We start from the raw sequence: 24,043 nt of genomic DNA, 5'->3' as shown, positions 1-24,043 counted from the left end.
AGGTGGAATTTGAAGCTGTTATGTACAGAGCTTCATGCCCACCACTGGTTTTCGCATCTGAACGGCCGAGAACACCTCTCCATGTCATTAATGTCAGTTCTCTTTTCTGCCAATCTTGTCATAAATTAACGTGGATTATTCCAATGCAGTGACTGTCATTTCCTGTCACATACCTACTCGAATTCGACCGGGTGACTCAAATGTCAAATATTCGAGATATTTTAATCAGCAGTCTATCATAAATATCTTGAACATTTGAATTTATCAGATTGTACCATTTGCGCTACATGTGATAAATGTATATTCTGATGAATTCTTATTATTGATTATGAAAAAATAAGCTTAAAGAGATTCACAGAAAATATAAAGACATCTAAAATATTCTTGTAGGAAGATAGGAAAAAGTCACATTCCTAAGGACTTTTGAATAATTTCCAGGCACATTTTGATAAAATTTGAAGGTAGATCAATTCTCACAGGACTTGACGATGATACAAGTGACACTAAACCCTAACGAGTGATATTCACACATATACACGGTGCATTTTAATAAATTCTGATAACTATAAGTTAACAATACTACCCGAGAATATTGAGGAAAGTAAACAAGTCTTGAAGGATCACAGGGTAATTATTACAAAGTCCGCATGAAGCGATTGTTTTCGGATTATTATTGTTTTCAATGCGATTTTGTTTATTTTTAACGCAGTAGTAGAAAAATATTCTTAAAAGATTTTGGTACTTCGGCGAATCGAATTGGAATTCCCCCGAGGGTAAAAATTTGCACACAATTCAATGTAGGCAGCAGAGACGTCGTAGGAGCGCGTCCGGAAAGACGGGATTCCGGGAGAGGAGATCCCGAAGTGGCAACCCGGGACGTCCCTTTCCAGTGCGACGTCCGCGCCGAGACGGCCCGAGTGACGTTCGGCGTTCCGTCTGGTCCACGCCGACGACCCCCGATGCGGGATTTGCGTCCCGCGGTCCCGGCCAGCAAACGAAGCCGCCGACTAGTTCGTGGCGGCCATCAGATCGGCACGGAACCGCGTCAAAACTCAACCGGCACCAATCAGCCATCCGTACTATGACGGGCGGACGAAAGCAGACCAAAATCCAAACGGCCCTTGAGTGAAATGGCCATCCAGACGGCCGGATCTGAAGCGCATTGATCGGCAAACGCATCGGGATATGGACAATTTTGAAAGAGCTGGCCAGTGCGGCGGCGGGGACTACTCAGCTACGCGCTCTTTTTCGAACCTCGTTGTTTTATTATGATTTTTATTGTTGATGTGTTGATGATGCTGATGGTGACTTATCAGTGAGATAGAGCGAAAGAACTCACAATCAGCCAGACAGACAGATAAGAGATAATGTACGTAGCTTTGTCTTTGTTTACTGTCATTCCTCCGCTGCCTCCAGGCACATGAACTAGAATGCAATTATTATTGAAAGGAAGGTTCATGAATTCGGCCCTTTCTGATGACTAGCATAACCCTGCGTTTATCGACATGTCGTCGCGACATGATGACGATGATGATATTGTCGAGCTTTGGCGCGCGGTTATTTTTGACACGTCCCAATATATTTGCGGAATATTTTTGGTAGAAATTAGCACAAGAGTTTCTGTGCATTCACCAGGTACCTATAGATATACGCAGTTTTTAACACAAAGGAACCATTACTTATCATTACTAAAGATTACCTAATCTGAAAATTGAAAATTCAGCACCTTTACCCAACAGTTGAATTCCAAAAATACTCTTAGTCTCAAGAACACCATTTCTAATCAATGAATTTACTCCCGGCAACATACAAATCTACAGGACGGCTTATAATTCAACTGACAAAAAGATAAGGCATCTCATAGTGACGTGAGAAAAAAATTTATTTAAACGTCAGTTTTTGAGGTCACATAGGTGTAAGGACCTTTTCTCATGTGACTGTGAAGATGCCTCTCTACATATACTCATATTACATACTTTTGTCGCTATAATTCGTTATCATCCTGTATAAAAGAGGATTAAACTGCTGTCTCAAATTTTGTAGACCACATTTCAGTTTTGCAAAATATTCCTCAATAATTCACATCTTTTTCATTTTTGATACGTTTTTTCCATTTTGGGGTTTTGAACTTTGTCCTCCTTAAAGAAAAATTCATGGTTGTTGAGGATCCATTGAGCTTCATTTCTGCAGAATATATTATAATATTTCTCAATTTTCAGAATGGAGCTGACCTTTTTAGCAGAACGTACCAGAATGTACTTGGACATTACTTTTCCCCTTTAAAGATAAATTCAAGCCAATTATCATTTTCCATAAATATTTTCTGAAAATCAGAATTCACCATGAGATTTCTTGCAGTTTCCTTGAATTTTTTTAAAATTTCCATTTTAAACAGAAGATTGAGTTTCATTAAATTCTATTAGGATCTTTCCAACTTTATTTCTTTAGGTTATAATAGAATTTAGGTACCTGATATCGAATTATTTGAAAATTCCTTAGGGATTGTCCTCTCGTTTCACTTCCTCTGAGAGCATTTCAGGTTTCCTAACGTTCTCTGAGGATTCCTTTAACCTTAGCTTCATATAAATTCTCGCACTTTTTGTCTGGATTTTCGTACAATTTATGACATTTTTTCTACATTTCGCACACTTTTTGAATTTCCACATTTGCATACATTTCTTGGCATTTTCCTAGAATTTTCCCATTGTTTTAAAGCATTTGCTAATGTTCCCTCCTTTTTACTGCAGTTATTCATTAAACTACATATCTCGAGTTATTGAATGTATTGCGAAGAATGCCTCACGACAAGGAAAAAGTATTGAAATAAAAGGGATCATTAAATATTTTGAAAATTGTTAAAAATTATCGGAGATAGTTTAAATTGTGGCATATTGAACATTTTATTATTACAAATTCAAAATTTAACGGATATCCGCGTTAAAAAAAATTACGCTGCCACTGGAAATTTATTGGGACTAAAAATATTCTGAAGATCGTTTTTAATTCTTGAATTTTTCATTGCAGTGTCATTCGCCAAGCTTTTTTTATTCTAATATAAATTCTAATAAATAATTTAAATATTTTTGTTAATATGGAAAGTAAACAATTTAATTTTTGCATGCGGCTAAAAACTGTACTGTTGTCGCTGGAATTCAATTAAGGCCCAATTTTTTTCCCAAATTATATCTTGATATTTAAATTTTTCTAAATAGAACCCAATAAAAGGTATGCACGTATGTGGATACCTACGAATATATTGGTGAAATAAAGCCACAAATTATCATTCAGGAAAATTCCTTGAAACTAAAAAACGGAAGGGATGATCATGATATTGTACAGGGTGTAATTCCCAACTATTTCAAAAATTATTTCATTTTATATGAAATACACACATTATATATATTAATTATTCAATATTCAAAAAATATTGAATGCATTAAAGGCATTTAAGAACCACCTCATTCTATAGTGTGATTTTGCTGAAAGCAGGAAATTTAGTGCCTAAACAGTTTTCCCGGTTCCTCAAATTTAGTCTCGTTTTCCAAAGACCGTTCTAGCCTCTTCCTTCCTATACCTACGTGGTTCGTATAAGCCCCGATATGCGAGTTTACATAATCGTTGTATTGGACGTTCTCCTTGAAATTCTTCGTGCGAAAAAACAACAGCTGAGTAGGCAGGCATTGGCCGAGGTCCTTAAACCGTCCTCCTTGACCCCGGAAACGTATCTCGGCTATTGTTTTTAAATTTCGGCGCTTTTTTACTAATTTAAATGGAATGCGCTCTGGGTCAACGGCAATCTGGAGGTTACCGCTGAAACGGGTTCCGAGAGAGCTGTCTTCAAGGCTCTCGGGAGGACCCACTGTTACCTAACCAAATTTTCCCGTAACCACACATTACATCTCGGGTTCGTCGCTGTACCATTAAGGCACCATTACCTTTAATCTAAAAATTCCGGTTTCCCATAACAGATTCACTCTCCAAGGTTGAACTGTTTCATCTGCAATTTTAAGATGTTCACCTTTGGCGTTCGGGAAGCGGACTTTGAACCGCCGCTTGTGGTTCTTCCTTGTTTCGTTTTGATGCCCCATGGGCGATTGGATTCACGCCCGGGAAATTACAGGGTAGACAATTATTTTTAAAATATGTTTAGTAGACGCTCAATTTTTGGAAAACACAAAGCAATTAAAGTGTAATGTACATGATAACACACTTCATTGAAAAGAGTTCCCTAAATGGTATAACGGATAGATATCGTCTCCAGATCTGGTGAAATAGCAACTGTATGTTTTGATGTCTCAATAAGCGAAACATCATAATTAAAAAATATTAGATCAGGTAAAGTTGGTAGTTATTTCGTAATGAGAGAATGTGATGGCGTTAAACACTTATCATCTAATAGGTTTGATGATAGAGGCACCAATCGACTGCGGATAAGTATATTAAGTATATTATAGAGACCTTCAAAGATATTATTGCTGAAAACTAGACTTAGTTAAGTTTGACCGGACTCTCGCTTCCGAAATACCCCCAAATTTTGGAAAATATGGTGAGATTAATTGAAGGAAAGAAACGGCAGAAGAAAGGATGTTCTTTATCATAAGGATGGTTGGTAAAATGAATTTTTTCCCACAACATGAGAATTCCATTATTTAAAAAAAATGCATTTAATCATTTTAATTAGATTTTTTTTCTGAATACGTATAAATTCTTATCCAAAAGCCTCCCGTTGCGCTACTTTATCCAAAGAATACAATGCGCTCTTTAATTCAAGAACAGTTGAACAACATCTTCGTTCTTCTGGAGCTAAAGTTAGAAATCTACATACGTCGTCAGGCTTAGGTCAGGAATTTTCATTTTCGCACAAAAATTTGGACCTGATCACCATGGTGAAAAGTCCATAATTTTTTCAGGTATTAAATCCTTTAACAGAGAATTATCCCCTGATTCGACGTCGCCAATCATTAATAACTGCTAATTCATATATAAATAATTGACCTGGATGAATTAGCACTGGGAGCGTAAGAGTAGAATCTCCCCTTTGAAAATAACATCAAAACAATGTATTATTCTTGCAGCTTACTTTGACTTCGGACAAACATCTTATTACTTATATTAGAGAATCCACCCCTCGAACCTCATTTCGCATCTTTCATTACCATCAACGCAGGTCCAATCAGAGACCATGATAATTCGCAGGTGATGACGGTCACGCACCGCCACTTCTTTCGTTTATAAATCTCCGCAGGACGTTGGGTCTTATCTGATCTTCAGATAGCACATATGAGTACTTCTTGCCGTTGAAAGTGGTTTAACATTAAAACAAAATAATGGGACCTGACAGGAGTCATTCAGTGAAAGTTGAATGATGAAGACAGGTGAATTTGGAAACCCTCTGTGTACTTACGATTAAAAAGTTGGCGGGAATCAGACTTCACTCTTCTGGGATTATGGAACACCTAATACATATAGATGCGTATATTTTTTAAATTAAGAAGTGTAATTTTTTTCTTGAAAATTTTCCGGTTAGCGATATCTAGATGGTATCGAAAACCGCATTAAAATTTTTTTTTCCATTTCGTAATTGATATTCGTGGAGTTTTTTTTGAATGGTCGGCCTCTGTTTGTCCTCCGCGCGAGCCAGATCCGAAGCGCCTTGCCTCGATCGAGTGCTACATATATAATTTATAGTCGAGCAAGCTCTAACAATTACATATAGCAATAAATCTACGTAAAAAGTTGTTTTTGTTGTCTCGTTATTGCAAACGAGTGAACGGCATGAATGGTACGGTGTCAAGGCTGTCGGAATGTCGTATCTAAACATGGAAGATAAAAATAACCTAGTATTGGTTATATTTGTGGGGATTATGAACTGGGATAATTAAAAAAAGTCTCGCCTTGAAATTAATTTGCAAAGAATTCGCGCAAAAACAAATTAGCGGTCAATATGAGCGTCCGCATAATCCATCTCCTGTCAGTGCGAGAAACGTTTCAAATTCTTCCGCTCCGGCGGACGCCCCTGATCGGGGCCGGTGCAGAGGCGCCAAATATTCAAATTAGCTGTCCGAAACCACATAATCAATTAAATTAATCCGACGTACGGCAGAGACGGACACACTCGTGCACACACGCCGATTTTTGCGCATGTAGTAATACGTCCCCGTCTACTTGCCATAGTTCGGTTTTTTGGCAACATACTGGTAAATAGCTTACGAGTTAAAAATATCGTTAGACGGTCGCCGGAGCGGTGTTGTCAGATCGGGCCACGTCCAGACTTTGACCTAGACCGCAAGGGAAAAAAATCCCACAAAAAAATATATTTTTTCATAAAACTGTGGTTTACTTCAAAATCCCCAAAATCAACCACTTTTTGGCGGATTCTGCAAAGTACAATCTGCGCAACATTTTCGCTTCAGATGGCGTCCTGATTGACAACGACAGCACGCAGATGGTTGGCAACCAGCCAAACAGCCCTATTTTAGAATGACCGAAAGCCCGAAGGTATTTATACAAAATCAAGATGCCGACTACCAGTTGTTGTTTGTATCCTTTGCGCTCATAACTCTTCTGCTCCTCCGAAAGGCGACGACTGTCGACCGGTAATTGGTATTTGGCTGCTTCTCCGAGGTCTTGAGCAGGAAGACAACAATCTATCCTAGTTTTGTTTACATATTGCTTCAAAGTCGGTGCGGGTTTAAATGCCCACTTTCCATAACATTTGAATCCCACCGAAACTTGTTCACATGTGTTATCTAAAAAGGTTATGTTTACGATTGTTTATATCGCGCAACATTGTTTACATTTATTTAAACCGCAAACCCACTGTAAACAAACTGCATGTTCAAACGTCTAAAAAAGGTCAAACTGTCTCATTTCTTTAGTTCTTAAAATGTATCAGCTCAAGTATCGAGCGAACTGCAAGTAGGAACGTCTTAGTAGCCTCCATTGTAAACTGCTCAAAATGATGTACACGCGCAAAGAAATATGTAAACTGCTTCTAGTAAGTTTAAATTGCGTGTTCAAACTTACCAAACAATAATGACACAAGTTGTTCCGAGCAGTACACAAACTGCTTGATCAAATACCTACGAAAATCGAAGGGAAAGTTCAAATATTTAAAACAATGAAAACTGGGTAAAATTGTGCCAACTGTAAGGTTCGAACTCTTCGAAAATCACTGTTTAAACTGTCATATTTAGCTCTCAAAATCTGTTGTCAAGTTCAAGATAAAACTAGTTTTTTTTTTTAATTAGCAAGATTACTGCAAGTCCAAGTATCTTGAAAAGCTATAATGCAAACTGCACGTTCAAACACACTGAAACTCACTATGCAAACTTCTTAAATCAAAGTAAAGACTGTACCAAAATGTATGCAAACTATATGTTAAAAGATCTAAAAAGAAAAGTGCAAACTGTTGTAGAGGATGCCAACTGCATAGTCAAAACCCACTAAAACCCACTCAGTGTCTCATTTTGTTTTTAAAGTGTATGCTGAAGCTGTCAGGCAAATTGCAATTACGAACGTTCTGAAAATTTTTAGTGCAAACTCATCAAAGTGATGTGCAAACGCATAGAAAAATCGTTGTGTATACTGCCTCATGCAAGTTGAAATTGCGTGTTCAAATTTATAAAATAACAATTATTCCAAGCGGTATGCAAACTGCTTGATCAAGTGTCCAAGACAATCAAAGCGAAGACTTTCTGAAACTATGTGGAAACTGAGTGTTCAGATGCCTCGGAAAGAACAAGGCAAACTGTTTAAAAATGTGCCAACTGAATGTCATACTTGTTGAGAAATTCCCGTGAAAGTTGTTTCATTTATCTCTTCAATGCATGCTCAAACTCTGAGGGAAATTATAGTGCAATCTGTCTGAAGCAACATGCAAACTGCAGTTACGAATATACTGAAAAGCTTTAGTGAAAACTGTTGAGGATGATCTGCAAATTTACTGAACAGAACAAAATACGTTTGTGGCACCGCATGGCTGAAAGACTTCTCATTATCGAAGAACAAAAAAAAATCGCTGTAAAGAGAGGAAGTCAAGGGTGTACCGGACCTGTATTAAAATTAAAAAATCTAAATATTTTCCTTTTTTTTAAATGAAACAAGGATGAATTTAATTTTTTTTGGAAACGAAAAACGCTTGTGATCTTACTGAAGTTTTACAGGATTTTTCTCATCAAAAAAATGTGCCCAGCAGAGTATCAAATCTACCTCACGATTTCAATCAATTTCTGACTAACAAACCACGCTTGTAACGCCACTGGGATTATGTAGAATGACCCCACATATCATTTCTATTTAAAGAAAAAATTTCGCAGTTGTTCGTAAAGACCAAAAAGTCAAGTTACTTATCAGAAAGAGTCAGTGGTGTGCAAAACACGCTCTTTCGTTTTCAGAGAGATTATTGGAGTGTATTTGGCGTTTTAAGAGAAATGCCTTCCATATAGGAACGAAAGCGAGATAAAGGCAACAAAAACAATTCTCCCTTCAGTCTCAAATCAGTTGAATTCAGCAGATTGAGATGGATCTATTCGATAAGTGTGCCTATAAATATAAAGTCAAAACGGCTTTGTTTACTTCCCAATTGTTTACACTTAGTAAAGCGGGCTTTGTTTCAGAGATTCTTATTAAAACTGGAATTGCTCGTACATCTCTTACACCTGAATGTTCACCAGAATTTCTTTTTACTTTTGTGGCAATATTGTTAAAACATGCATCGCAAAAATGACTGTGTTTACATCCCAAAGTTTTCTAATCTAACTAGGTGCCTCTTCGGAGACCCAGTATCATTTGATACCTCCCTTGGGCATTTTTTTCCTATATTCACTAGGATCGCGTATGATGCTGTCCTCCAAGATTCTTCAGGAGTTGAAGATTACAGCAACAATTACATTGTCTCGCGTAGCTGTCATAAATATATTTTCGTTTTCCGCTCAGGAATTCGGAAATAAAACAAACAGACTCTTAATGAACTGCAGGAGGTAAATAGCGATTGTTTAGTCTGTTGCCGTTTCATCTCGCGCAAGTTGCTAGAAGTGTTTCGTTGTTTAAGCCATGGCTAAACTAACGCAGATTAGGCGATAAAAGCGCATTCTCATTAGCACCTCGTATTAAAAAGATGCCATAGCTGATTCCCTTCAAAGCCATCCAGGAATTCCTCCCAGGAAAAGGCACCTGGACTAATGGTCTCGATATAAACGGACGCGTGCTGGAAAATATAGTGCGCGGCAAAAAAAGGCAAAAGCGGCACTTCAGTTTTAGTTACAATTTGTATAAAGGGGACTGTGTTTACGTTCTGTTTATACAGTGAGGACGTAAGTATATCCCTGAAGATTAGAGCCTCGGTTGCTGATATTATAAAGCAGCACTGGCCCCTGAACTTTGCGTAAAAGCACGTAAAATGTGTATCACCAACTGGAGGCGCAGTACGTCGCTGGATTTTTCTCAGACTATAACTTCAATCTTCCAGTACGATTTTGGAAATTAGTCCGTCGATTACTGGTAAAATAACCAGGCGCTACCCCATGAAGATCGAGAACGATCTCGTAAGCCAAGGCACGTTTTGCACAGTCAAAGGTTAAAAAAATGTATCCCTGATTGAGGGCACTGCACTCCACTGCTTTTCTCTGACGCTATAGCCCTATCCGTAAAGTACAATCTTGCAAATAGTGAATTGATTGCTGGCGTAATAATAAAGGAACAATGACCTCAACGCTTGAATACATTTTTTACGCGGAAACTCATTACTGTCATTCAAATACTAATAAAATTGTAACTCCTAAGACGAGCAATACACGTCAGAGAAATATCAAGAGGCTATAGACCTAACCCGAAAGCACAACCTTGAAAAATAATGCGTTGATTGCTGGCATGATAATAAAGGGGCACTGGCCTCAAGATATGAATAGATTTTTTTAGCAAAACCTTGTTGCTGACATTGAAATACTAAAAATATTACAACTCCTATGACACCCAATGCGCGCCCCTGAAATATCCGGAGGGTATAGCCCTATAGCTAAAGCACAACTTTTCAACAAAGTGTCTTGATCGCTGACATAATAATAAAGGGGCAATATACTCATATAATTATTTAAGCGAAGCTTCATTGCCGACACTCAGAAATCAAATTGAATTTTTTGCATTTAAGTTAATGGTTTTAGTTCAGACAACTCGAAATATTTAATTAATCATGTTAGAAGGCTTTTCTTAGCGCTTCTTCCGTTTCAGGTACTGTAAAGAAACAACCGCCTGCCCGCCCCCCTAATCAAAAATCGACATGATACGATCGCGTCTGCCAAGATGCAGCTCCGCTCTCCCGCCCGGTGTTTTTCCAAGAGACTTCGCATCCACTTGGAAGCCGACGCCCTCCCGGTGTTCCACCTAGGCTGCCCCCACAATTCCATTAAGTTAGGCACCCCCAAAGACATATCATCGAGCACGCAGGCGCCCTAACGAGTGAACCTGACACCAAGGTGGTACCGTTGTATGAAGGGTTGCTGGTCAGGACACCGACCACAGCCCGCAAGGCGTACCCACTGGCCCCCACGTTGTTCTACGTGGTCGTGGTACTGACGGCCCTCGGCAGTGGCTCGGGCGGCGCTCCAGTCAGCAGTAATTCCAAATTCGTAACCTCTTCCAGTTTAGTTTTAAGGAAAAGTGATACTAGCGTAATACCTCCTCCTCCTCCTCCTAGTTCTAGTTCGACGAAACGCGGCGCGGACTGCAACGACCCCACTCGCAGAGGTGGCGAACGAACTTCGACCAGTGATTCGATTCAAAATTTTACCGGTAATTCTAGTGATAGTGCCGACGACCCCACAGTGACCCTGCAAGTGGACGCAGTGGATGGAAGCAGGGAGACTTTGATGTCCATGCCATCGGCGCATGCGCAGGACACTGATTCATGTAAGTAAATTTACGCAGGCTTGAAAACAACATGAGACTTAACGCCTCGCATGGTTAAGTGTGATCGACTTAGTGGCGACACGGTGGAAAATCACTATGAATTCAGGAGAGAACAAGCACCGCTGAAAGTCAAAATGCTCAAAAAGTTGTCACTTTGAGAAAGCAGGGTCCTTCAATTCTTGAGAATCATTCTAGAATCAATACACATATGCATTTCGATTTCTTTCAATTTGGAGAATTTAGGGTCTAAAAGAGCATATTTTTTGCATATTGCACGATTATTGAAAATAAAAAATTATCCCTTATTTCAAACAGGATACCGTATACAGGGTGTCCCAGATAAGGATGAACAGCATGGGGATCTCGGAAACGGTAATAGATACAAAATGGTTTAAATTGGGAAAAAGTTAGGCAATTTAAAGCAAATTAATAATCTGTTTTTATATCGACGAAATTCCGAATGGTTACGAAGATATCCGGAAAAAAACGAATTTGGCGGTTTTCGTTTTTTGCAAATAACTCTTATACGGTTATAGTTAGAGGAATAAAAGTTTTACATTATTAAAGCACTTTTTTGAGAACTGTTTAGCAGTGTTGCCAGTTTTCTTGTTACATCCTTACTTTCGGAGAAAAATGAGTAAACTTTTGATTTTCATATGGGCGTGATATCAATTATTTATATTTTCAAAATCGTCATAAAATTCCCTTTTCAGCCATGCATTACATTTAATATTTTTCTCAGAAACTCTATGAGTTATAGCCATTAAAGCATTTTTTGATAAGTAGGCCATGATTTTGACTTATAGTAATGGTGCACATTAAATAAATGAATGCTGTGGAAACGTCAACATTTGATTCGATCCAAGTTTAGCCGCATTGTTGTTATTAAATACATAATTTGAAACAATTATTTTTTTAATTTTAGGGTGATACCAGTAATATATTTATACTTTTAAATAATGTTGACGTTTCCACAGCATTCATTTATTTAATGTGCACCATTACTATAAGTCAAAATCATGGCCTACTTATCAAAAAATGCTTTAATGGCTATAACTCATAGAGTTTCTGAGAAAAATATTAAATGTAATGCATGGCTGAAAAGGGAATTTTATGACGATTTTGAAAATATAAATAATTGATATCACGCCCATATGAAAATCAAAAGTTTACTCATTTTTCTCCGAAAGTAAGGATGTAACAAGAAAACTGGCAACACTGCTAAACAGTTCTCAAAAAAGTGCTTTAATAATGTAAAACTTTTATTCCTCTAACTATAACCGTATAAGAGTTATTTGCAAAAAACGAAAACCGCCAAATTCGTTTTTTTCCGGATATCTTCGTAACCATTCGGAATTTCGTCGATATAAAAACAGATTATTAATTTGCTTTAAATTGCCCAACTTTTTCCCAATTTAAACCATTTTGTATCTATTACCGTTTCCAAGATCCCCATGCTGTTCATCCTTATCTGGGACACCCTGTATATATTGCTGGATATTTAGGATGTTCTATCCTTAAGGACTATTTTACAAGGCGTCTCTGAACATAGTACCGTAAATTCAACCACGTATTCTAGATTCCAAAATTCGACGAAAACTTCCTATAAACATACATTGAAAGGTACTTGGTTTTCAACGTACAGGGTGTAAAAGATCGGTTTCAGAGTATGTTTTTTTTATTAATATTTTCGAAATATTTCAAGGTAAATTAATAAAATTTTGTACTTTATCATAATTTTTTGTGCTCTTTCTGAATCTTTATAAAGAAATTGACACATTTTTTCAGGGGCAGGTAATACAGGGAGTTACTGCTTAAAATGTAACTATTCTTTTTTATACTCATTTTTGTTGACGATTTTGTAGGAAAAATATTAAATTTGAAGATTTTTACATAAAAAAGGTACTCTTATTGAAAATTGAAATATCCAACAGTTTTTGAAAAAATTGAGATTTAATAAGTAGGCGGATTTTATTAAATAAATATCAGATTAAAAACCCTTTTTTATTTATTTTCTTTAATAATAATTGTAATGAAATACTATTCCGTACCAACAAAAAACAATCAGACTCTATTAATAAATGCTGTTATGTACGGAAAGTTCAAAAATATTTTTTATTTCGTCTCAAAACCGACTGGGTTGTAAATCTCATGTTTATTTAATAAAACATAGTATCCACTGATTTGCTAAATCTCAATTTTCTCGAAAATCGTTGGAGATTTCGACTTTCTACAAGAAAACTATTTTTTTATGTAAAAATCATAAAATTTAATATTTTTCCTGTAAAATCGTAATAAACTTAAGTACTTAAGTACAAAAAAGTTTAGATACTTTTTAAGCACTATCCCCCTATATTACCCGTCCATGGAAAAATGTGACAATTTCTTTAGAGAGATTTAAAAAGAGTACAAAAAGTTTAATACAATATAAACTTTCATGAATTTATCTCGAAACGTTTCGAAAATAGCAATAACAAAATCATCCTCAGAAACCAAGGTTTCATACCCTGTATATTATATTGAAAACGAAGCGCCTTTCGATATATCTTTATATGAAGTTTTTGTCATATTTTGGGGCCTAGAATACGTGGTTGAATTTATAGCACCATGTTCAGAGACATTTAGTGTAACAAATGTTGAAAGCCATCGTTCATCGAATCGGTTTTGATACTGTATTCTGAACCTAAGGGTATGACAAAAGGTCGTTTTTTGAGAGGGAGGAGTAGGGGCACGCCTTCTTTCCTCTTAAATAACGCACAATTCCATGTATAATTAGAAATCAAACGGTTTGGATTTAGACTACTAAAAATCTATTTGCGGCGCTATTAGTAATGTAGTAATGATGCCAAAAGGTAAACACGGAGTACGATCGGAAAGCGTTCGGTTGCCAAGTGTGGTCAGTTTATGCAACAGCGACATAATGCGGACAAATGCAATAATCGTTGGATCCATCAGTGTTGAAAGGATATGATGTAGCATTAGGAGTGAGATCTGAGGAAAATATGGTAACATCGGCAACTCTGAAACCGATAGAGGACGTGATTATATCGAGGCTAGACTTTGTGGCTAGTGTGAAAACATTTAGCTTATGCCTATCGAAAATAGATCTGGCAGAGCTATGGGTGGCGTGTGTTATTTATTTGGACCAAACTTAGGGAATTTAGAGCAATTCTTATGTGTTTTGAGCATTTAAGTCAAAATTCTAAGACAAACTGTGACGATACTGACGATGCAAGAATGAAATGTATACAAGATATGAAGTTAAAGTTTTATGTCCAACAAAGTTGCTGAGGAATCATATCCGGAAATGAAGAATCAGCAGAAAATCCGAGAAAATGTCTGATTTTTGGAAAAGTTATGCAGTGTGAAGAATATGTCTAAATGCAAGATTATGTTGAGTTATACGTTGTGCACACCAAGTCTGACTCAGGTCCTGTTCTTCAAAGGTTCCACTCATCACATGCTCATGTTTCACTCCTTTCGAGCAAACGCTGTTAATAAAAAAATGTCACGATATGCATCCAGATTAAGATAAACGCGGTGTCATTAGACTCTGTAACTAATAATAATAATAATAATAATAATAATAATAATAATAATAATAATAATAATAATAATAATAATAATAAAAATTCTGAAACTGTTCCCTGCATCCATTACGAGAGCACAAACGACCAGACGTAGGCTCACTCGTTATTTTTTATGCGTCCGAAAATGTCTTATTTGATGACCTTAAATGCAAACGTAGGCAAGTGCATATGTATATGCAGATAGATGGATGTTTCTCTGTATCTTGAATCTTCATGAAAATATCCTTATTTGCACTCTTGGATCAAAGAAGATTATTGGATACTTCAGCTTTGTCTCAATTGTTCAAGTCTTCAGAAGTTCTTCTTAGACATCCAGAAATTCTCAGCACTCTCGTCTTTGCAAGGTCCAGTGACATTCCATAGGTCTCTCTGAATCATCAGAAAAGTTGGGGTTTAGGAGAACCAACTCATTCAAAAAGAAATGCGATAAGGGGGATTTGTATTGCAAATCACTAAAAGAGAGGAATTTTTTGGAACCAATTTTGAACAATTCCTTTTACAGACGCACTCTTGAATATGTTCTATTAAAATCCATTGGCGTTGTAATTTAGCAAGAACCAGGGAAGTGTGAGAAGTATTGCGAATCATTACGAAGAATAATATGAATTTTTGAGGCAAATTTTGGAAAATTGTGGCACCGACGGGGGCAAGATAAGTCACTGTAATTTCATGTAGAGCCTCATGAGTTTGTATGCAATAAATACATTCCTGTCTCTTGGCAGTATTCAGCAGACGTTTTTTAGCATTGTTGAGGATAACATTTTATTCAGGACACGTCTTAATAGCTTCAAAATTGTGGACTCTACTGAACCGCAAAATTATTGCTTTAGTCAACCTATTTGACTGGAAAAGCGTTTTGAGGTGGTACTGTCAGCATTGTTTGAAATTACTCATTCTGGATGAGAAATTGGAAGCAAGTGAGGCTGCTAAATGTATTGATTAATGCTCTCTTTGTGTCGACTAAATCGTTCGGAAAGAATCGAGAATTCGCTCCTGGTTCAAACAAACCACTCTCCCTCCCAGACTGATGGGATGGCCATTGTGCGTGACGTCTGTGTCTGATTTGAAGAGGCGAAGTTTGCATCAAATAGTTGAGAAATGTCGCATAGTTCTGCTAAGCTGAGCATTTAAAGGGAGTTAATTGATAACGACAACCGCCAAAAGCAGAGAAAATTAATTCCCACCGTTTCGTTGTTGGAAGGTTTAAAAGCGTAGGAATTAGATTCAGTCATCTCCCGGCAAGATGGCGACGACCATAGGTAATTTCCCGATAACATCTCGCAGACATAATTTTAAGAAGTCATGAGATCAAGATTACTCAGTCGGAGCATGACTTGCGTCCTTTATTTGGTGACGAAGAACCTCGTTCAGGTCTGAGAGAAATTGGGCTGGCAACGGTCTGTGCAGTGGTAATAACGCCTCAATATTCTTTATCTCATTAGGCAAATTGACCGGTGTTTATTTTTCCCATTAGGCAGATAAGCGCTCAGCATCCCACGTCTGTCCGATCTCGCAGTGCATCGCAATGAAAATTAAGTCCGCAACAACAACATAACAAAATGGGGTCGTCTACACTATGTCCGACGTAAATGTGCCTTTATAACCCTTTTGTTTACAACAAAAATGCCGGCTCTGGCCTTTGGCCTTTCGATGCGCTTGTTTTGAGAGGCGACATACAGGGTCGGACTTAAATCATAAGTGTCATAATCAGCGTCTGCGAATAAGCAGCTAATAATAAGTTATTAAAGACGTGCCCTTGCGTGACCCTTGAGGGCGGCCTCACATTGCGAGTTGCAGCGATGTCCTTTTGATCCGTATGCAAATTGCTGGTTTTGGGTTATAAAGGGGGTGTGTCGTTGATCGATCATTACCGGGGGAGTCACTTATTTAGAGACATGGTGATTATTGGGAGGAACACTGTTATGCTTCCAGAAGAAGGGGAATGAGACTGATTATCAAAATAACCCCTTTGCACAGTTCTCTTCTAGTTCAAGCCTCCAAGACTACAACCTCCAAATGTCGTATGTCAGATTTTGCAGAGTTGAATCGATGAATTAATCCATTGCCCCCATCACCATTCATCCATATGTAATCTTTAATGATCTCTCGTCAAGATTTATTTTTAAATAATGTGATAGGGACTCTAGATAATAGGGGATGAAATCCATGGTTGTTAGTCCGTATTTACGCCGTAAATTATGAAATGAATTAGCTTAGTTTATCGGTAATTAAAATATTCTCTCAATTTATAAAACCTTATATAACACTGCCATAATTCTGAAAATTGCTGTCCTAAAACAAAGACGGAAACAGATCGAGAAGAAATGCACCGTTGCTGACAAGCTCTGTTCTTGAATAGCTATGAGAAAAAGGCGAAAAACATTTTTGGAGGTGTAGCACAAGGAAGAATCTGATAAGTAGATTGTTACCAGTGCTGATCAATTCGCACAGCATTCGAAATTTGCTTGTGCTCAGTGTTATCCATCGATCATTAATGCGGGAGTCATTTATGTGAAAGATAAATATTATGCTTGGGGGGTTATTAATAAAACTGAGAGTCGCTGTATTGTTGAGTAGGTAGTGATTATTTTTGATGTCCTGTTTGAGGTCTATACATTCTTCTTGAAGTCTCGGAGACAAATTGTTGCACGTGTTTGTTCCAGAAGTTATTGTTACTTAAGGAGAAATGAATCACAGATGGTTCTCGAGCCATAGGTTCACATATTGTTGCGTATTTAATAACAGTTTCGGTTGCAACATTTTGAGAAAACATTAAATAGTGATCCTAGTCGTCCAAAGGCTTTATGTGAATCTAAATTTTATCAAAGAGAAGAATGTTGTTTTAATCTATCTACCGTCAATAAGTTCGGGGAAGTTAACAACTGAGTTTATTAGAGGAACTTCCAATCGATTGAAGCATTTATTTTTCAGATAATTTAAATTTCAGATCAAGTCAAGTAACTCAGGAAAGTATCAAACTAGAGGAATCCCTGCCTCCCCTTCTCTTTAACCCGCTCCTTCCTTCTCATCTCCCTCTTGGTATATTCCCGTTTTGGATGCAAAAAACGATACCAAATAAGTCAGAGCTCTAAGGAAATAAATCATTGTGATGTTTTTTTTAGTCAACAATGAGTTTCCTCTTATGGTTGCGCCTCTCTGGCAACGCCACGATTCTCTCGGCATTCATGGTGGTAATCGACCTCGTTGCATTCAAATAAGAAAATCCACGATCCTAATCATGCTTTATGGGGTTTTGTTTGCGTTTGACCCAGTTATTCAAAGCGCCCGTTTACAAAAGCCCCCAGAGGGGAGTTGCGTTCCGCACTCTCCTCTCCCCTTCGCACTCCTCCCGGTGCGTGATCTTTCCGCTTTAAAACAAAGAGCTTTTAGTGGCGGGGTTGCCACATAGGCTTTGGTGTAACACAAGAAACAAGGAAGTTCCCATGGGTAAACCGGGTATGGAGTGGCAACAGGGCACATCAATTTCAATTAAAAGCTGAAAATGCAGCGGTGCCTGCAATGTGATGGAATAATAAGCGAACTTGAATAAGCGATTACGGTCACGGCATTGTGTGGCTGAACAAACGCACTTTTCCGGGTTCACTCGAGTATACTGCACACGCAGGAGTGCTTTTCAGTTCCGGGTTTTCCGGCATATGGCTCGCGGAATTTTTCCATGGTTTGGAGGCGACAACAAAGGGCCGCGAAGCACATAAAAAGAGTTTACATAGTCGTTTGTCTAGTCTAGGTCCCCGGCCAGACAACAAAGAAAACTTGCAAAGCTGCTGACATTTAGGGCTCATATTTTTTATCGCTTCGCCGCTTATCGATCCTAGAGACGACAAACTTTTATGTTCCCGGAGCTTGTTAAGGGGGATAAGTCGGAAAATGCCGTGGAAAATGTACGAAACAAAGGAAGTCGAGTCGCTGCGTGGTCTACGTTTTCGGGAAAGTAAGTGTGTCGGATGATAATTCTCTCTTTAATGGGCCCTGCTCGAGGAAAGCCGACGTTTTATTGCCGCACCAAAGTACGCTTTTACGTCCCTATTTGTACAGAGTTCCGACAAAAAACTACATCTAATTATTTCCATTCAGAAAGGCACTGCAAAGGAAACTAGTTCTGCTCAAAGAAAGCAAACATGGCCGACAGAAAAGGCAAGATTAATTATCGACAGTGGATCGTGACATGTCAAAGTTAAAGATGGAAATGCCCTCTTTTGTCCTCATCACAAGAGACACTAATGTTGTTCAGAGAGAATAGTGAATCTCTTCACATTCATATCGCACGTAACCTAGCGGTGTACGGTCAGCAAGTCGATAAAAATATGAGCGTATCACACACTATATCACTTTAGATATCGATTTTGACCTCAAAAATTTAAAATAAAAATGAATTTTTCCACAAAATAAATTTGAATTCAGGGGCATTTCTAAGAAAGCTAAGGAATTAATTAATTAGTTTGAATGCACTTTCGTGGTTTTCAAATATTTGACAACTTTTTTAACTCTTTACACACCATTCAAGACCTCGATTTTGACCTGAACATTTTCCAAAATATTTCGAATCCAGTGGTGTCTCTAAGAAGGTTGAGGAATTAACTAATTATTTTATTTAAAATTTCGCAACCTTCAAAGATTTGAAAACTTATTTTAACTTCCTATTCGCTTCTGTAGACCCCGTTTTTACCTGAAAATTTGCCAACATCAATTTATCACAATTTATATTTGATTTAAATATCTAAATCGGTTAAAGGCATCTTCAAAAGGGTTGAAAAATTAAATAATTAATTTGAGGAGGGTGTGATTTTCCAATATTAAGTGAATTTTGGTGTACGCATATTCCTGCATTCTCTTCCTTTGTCTAATAAATTCCTGATTCGAAAATCCCGCGACACATTCCGCAACGATGGCAATTTCCCCTTTGCGATATGGAGCAAATTTGCGGCAAAATGGCGTCGGACACGCCATTGCGTTATTACCGGCGAGGACGGGCCGCATAAATCATCAGTTTCTGATTTACCTCGTATAATATAATGCACGTAATAAATATTGGACACATATTTCTAACTAGTTAAAGGCTGTCACGCCATATAAAGAGGGAATAGCGTTTGATTTACGTGTATGTGACCCTGGTGGCGGGTACACGCACATGCCTTCCTGCTAGAAAAAAATTAAAGCAGTACATTCTTGACACGAATCTGCGACACCTGCAGGTGTGATTTCGGTACTGTCTGATGAATATTCGATGGCCCATCATGCAGTAACAATGGGCAATTTGAATTAGCAGTACGATGGGTGCGTTCACCTTCCATTGCTCTACAAAAATGCGTCCAGAAAGTGAAACATTTGCCACCTCCAAGGAGTTTCGTTCGTTTCACGCACTGTTGCTACGTGCGTAAGGCCGTCCAGTTTCCCTGGCAACCGATGGGGAAAGCTGTTACGTCACCGGATTTCCCGCAGGCAGACTTACGAGCTTCTGGGGGTGAAATCTGTATGTAGGGGTGCTGTCGCCATTAGAATTTATCGCGTGACGTGAAGAAGCCGCGGAGGATGATGGTACCTTGGCGCGTACCATCTGAAGGTCACACGCACAAGAAAAGGCCTTTACTTTCGATATGGACCTGCCTCTAGGTCGTTCACCTTCGTTTAGGGTCGAACGCCTTCAACTGCCATCGGTCGTACACCGTACGTACGCCCAAGAGGAAGCGAAACCGCTTTCAGAGGATTTACTGATGATGCACTTGGTACTACAATGGTAAAACGATTGAATATGACTTCAAGTACTCTTTTCTCTTAGACGAACTGTGCGGGGAACAAGAATGTTTCTAAAGAAAACCCTCACGACTATGATTATGATATGGCCGATTCAGTGAATTGATTTAAGTACCAAACACACAGTTATTCAAAAGTTTGAACGTAGTAAAGTGCTTGAAAAAGTAGCATATAGAAATTTAAGAAGTTGAGTATACGGAGAGTTCGGTTGCTATGAGCAGATGCGCATTTAGCTCGAGGTTCGTCACTGACTGTAAGGTGGCATTATCAGTAACTTGAAAACATATGTTTTTGGAGGCAATAAAAATTAAGACGTAGAGATAACAATTTTTTTCAATCAAGAACTAGTCAATAAACCGAATACGTTGCAGAGCAAGATTTGCAAAATTACTAACTCTAACTCCTAAAAAGCTGTGATACGCCAAGATTGATGTTCTTAAGGCATATTATGAAACCTTATGAAATTTTTGCATTTAAGTACACTAAAAACAAGGGCGTACTGAACGTATTTCTAAAGTCAATGGCTGAAAAATGAAACACGCAACTGCGGTTTTGATGAAAATAGAGGTGCCACTTGCATTATTCAAAGAAGGAAAAAATTGTTTTCGTTTTTTCGAAAACTTCGAATGAAATGATTAAAAATATCTAACGATATATAGGGTTTCTCATTAAAAAAAAAAAAACTAAGTTTATGTTATAATTTGAAAACTAGGAATGACACATTAAAACTCCCTACGCCACTGAAAAAGACGCGCATTTCCGTGGTATAATAATCAATAACGCTGTACATTTACTTATATTTGCTAACATCATCATACATTCCATGACATGTTTCACATATTCCCATAGTTTATGTGTTTTCTTGCATTTCCGTAAATTTTTTACATTTCTGTAAATTTTTAGGATATTTTCTCAATTGGTAGGTACCCTACATCCGTCAGTGTGTGTATGTGTGTGTGTGTGTACGCCTCTCGACCGATACAAAGCTTCATGAATATGCTTGTTGTAATATGATAGTTTCTGAGATATTAACTCGCTACATGATTAATTTTACTACAAAATCCAACTAAGTAATGCCCCCTTCACATGACTTTTTATTCTTTTGTTGCAGGTAAGTTGCATTCCAACGCATCGGTAACTGAGCCGATGTGTGTGTGTCTCGTATCCGCATTCTTCGTGGTGTCGTAAGTGATTATTCTTAACTGTTTGTTGGTGTTTTTGTCCTTTTAAATCCTTTGGAGATTATTTACGAGCCGATATGTGTGTACGCGCGGTTTGACCTTAAGGCCGGGGAAAGCCGCACCATACTGGTTTATGGTTACGTTTGCACATGTCTATACGGAAGTAGAATAAGTTAGTTCAGGTTAATTTCGTTTGAAGAAATTGAAGTAAACTAGCGAATTGCATGTCAAAGTTAGTCGAAGTTAGTTCAGATTAATTGCACGTACGTTCATCTAGAAGATTGGTTAAATATGTAATATTTTCCTGGAAAGGTTAGTCAACATTATTTAGAGTAGTTATTTGGTTTGGTTGACAGGCTGAGTGGATATCGATGAGATTGTCTAGAAGGCCAGATAGCAGAAATTTATGAGTTTAATAACAATTAACTTCAGCTGGAAAAATAATCAGAATAAAATATATATTGAGTTTTCTAACTAATTCGGAAATACACTATACGCCACCAAAGGACTTGATTCTAACTTGAAAAAAACATTACAATATTAAACAATGAAGTTGATTATGTAAGAATACAATGATTAATTAAATATCAATGTGTTGGAGGTGCCAGTATCAGCACATCATTGGGCGCATTCAGGCCCTTAAAGCGCTCCGTAGCCGCTTATCTGCACTGCTTTGAGTGGTTGTTGAAGTGCCTCATGTTTACTTGAATGATACCGCAGTGCACTATGTTAGTTATGTTGCGCCAATTTGTTTACACGTAAACGTAAGTTAATAACATCCGTTTTCGATTCCGACCCATTTTTTTCTAAATTTTAACCTTACATTGAAACGCCAAGTAAATTACAAGCTTAAAACAGATTATACAGCTTCTTTTTTTTTACTCTTCGATATGTTACGAAATTGGCCGTATAGCATATTACGCTTTCAACTTTTTCAGGATATGCAGCGTGGGGTAGCCGATTCGAGGCGCTTTGAGGACCTGAATGCTCCCATTGTTTTTTTACGCACCACACTACTCACTACATCGTACTCACCGTTAAAGGGTATTCTAATTCAGATTAGTTACCTGAACTAACTTGGAATAATTAGTGAATTAAATTTGAAAGACTAGTAACGCTAGTCGGTAACACAAATCGGAAATAACTGGTGTTCAGCTTTTCCAGCAGAAAAACAATTTATTTTGATCTTGATTTCACCATCTGATAGCTGAACTAGTAAATTCCCAGATTAAAGATCCAGATAATGAATTTGCGAAGGTGAGATAGATTACTTGAATATAGATTTTGTTAGGTACTTCTAAATGAAGTCAAAATTAGAAACTGATCAGTATCCCCGGAGACGGTAACAGCTGCAAAACTATGTCCGAAGGAAATCGTTGAAATTTGTTTGAGCCCGCCTTTAGCGAGTGTTTATGAAAATTAGTCCACCCAAATTTTCCCAAACAAATTTGATATTTTGCGAATATATTTTTCCATTAATAAATAAATTTCCCTTGCAAAAGTTTAACGAGGAGTACGTTTGAGGAACACCCGGTATATTTAAACCTCATAGCGTTTTCTACTGGTCACACCAGGGCAATGCCAAGGTATCATTAACCTTTATCAACCTTGAGTCAACAAATTATAAAGATCGTCCGGCCTTCCGTCCGGATTTCACCGGCCTAGTTCGGCCAGTGAAAAACGTTATGAGAAAGCCAGAAACAAAATTTTCCAAAACCCCTTAATATTCCTTTTATAGCTACCACTTAGTCAGTTAAAGTGTAAATGTAATGCAAATGTTCCTATTTCGTACATCAACACAGATCAACACGTACGTATGGCGCCATCTAGCAGCGATTGAAGCCAAGTTTCACCTGATTCACTACCGTTCATATGAAAAGTTTAATTGTTTGGTGTTACAGTTGCAAATTAAAGGAAACTGCTTTACCATTAAATTATACGATCCTAGATGGCATTAAATTTTATCAAATATATTTTAAAAATATAGTAACAATGTGAAATTTCTTGAATAACGTTTATGACTGCAGAAGAACGAAAATAATTCCTTCACCATAACGTCTAGAAAGTTTCATCGAATGGGTACCACCGAGACCGCAGTAAATCAACTAAATGAAGATTTATTGGAATGAAGCTCAGAATATTTTGTAATTGTCTAATAAATAGGAGAATGATGCACTAAAGCTTAGAGTACAAAAAAACTCTCGTTAATATATGGATTTTGCTGTTTATTTGCCCACAATCGAGGATGAATTCACGCATATCCTCCTCATTTCCCTAATCTAGCACCTATGCATAAAACCAATTTCCGACAGCTCCAAGAATCGATCATAAAGAGGACTTTAACGACTGTTAATTATTTTTTTATGAGGGAATTTGGGTGTATTGTTTTAGTAAGTCCGACCTGTGACGAAGCGCCATGGTACTCAAATTAATATTTATGTCCACGTGAACGTCTGCGCCAATTAACGGCGTAATTAGCAAAACAGATTGCGGTCGGTTTTCGTCCCGAAAGGGGGGGGGGGGGGAGAAGGGGGGGCACTGGCCCAGATAATGGAAAAACCCGTCAGACAAACCACACTTTGTTGCCTCCAATAA

The 24,043-nt window shown here is 37.7% G+C and overlaps 1 protein-coding gene across 2 annotated transcripts in view; it reads left to right on the top strand.

Moving 5' to 3' along the window:
• Nucleotides 1–990: 990 nt before the first annotated feature.
• The window catches only part of LOC136411722 (uncharacterized), a 68,817-nt gene continuing 45,764 nt past the window's right edge, over nucleotides 991–24,043 (top strand). Inside the window, exons 1-2 of one of the 2 annotated variants that reach the window (XM_066394396.1) lie at nucleotides 991–1,369; nucleotides 10,228–10,905. In XM_066394396.1, the coding sequence (XP_066250493.1) occupies nucleotides 10,866–10,905 (40 nt within the window). In that variant the 5' untranslated portion in view covers nucleotides 991–1,369; nucleotides 10,228–10,865. The remainder of the gene's footprint in view (nucleotides 1,370–10,227; nucleotides 10,906–24,043) is intronic. The other variant, XM_066394399.1, reaches the window with a different exon arrangement.

This window comes from Euwallacea similis, chromosome 10 (genome assembly GCF_039881205.1).
Source record: "Euwallacea similis isolate ESF13 chromosome 10, ESF131.1, whole genome shotgun sequence".
In the NCBI taxonomy this organism is placed as follows: Eukaryota; Metazoa; Arthropoda; class Insecta; order Coleoptera; family Curculionidae; genus Euwallacea; species Euwallacea similis.
The sequence above is the reverse complement of the archived record's forward strand: the minus strand, read 5'-3'. Positions and strand labels throughout refer to the sequence as shown.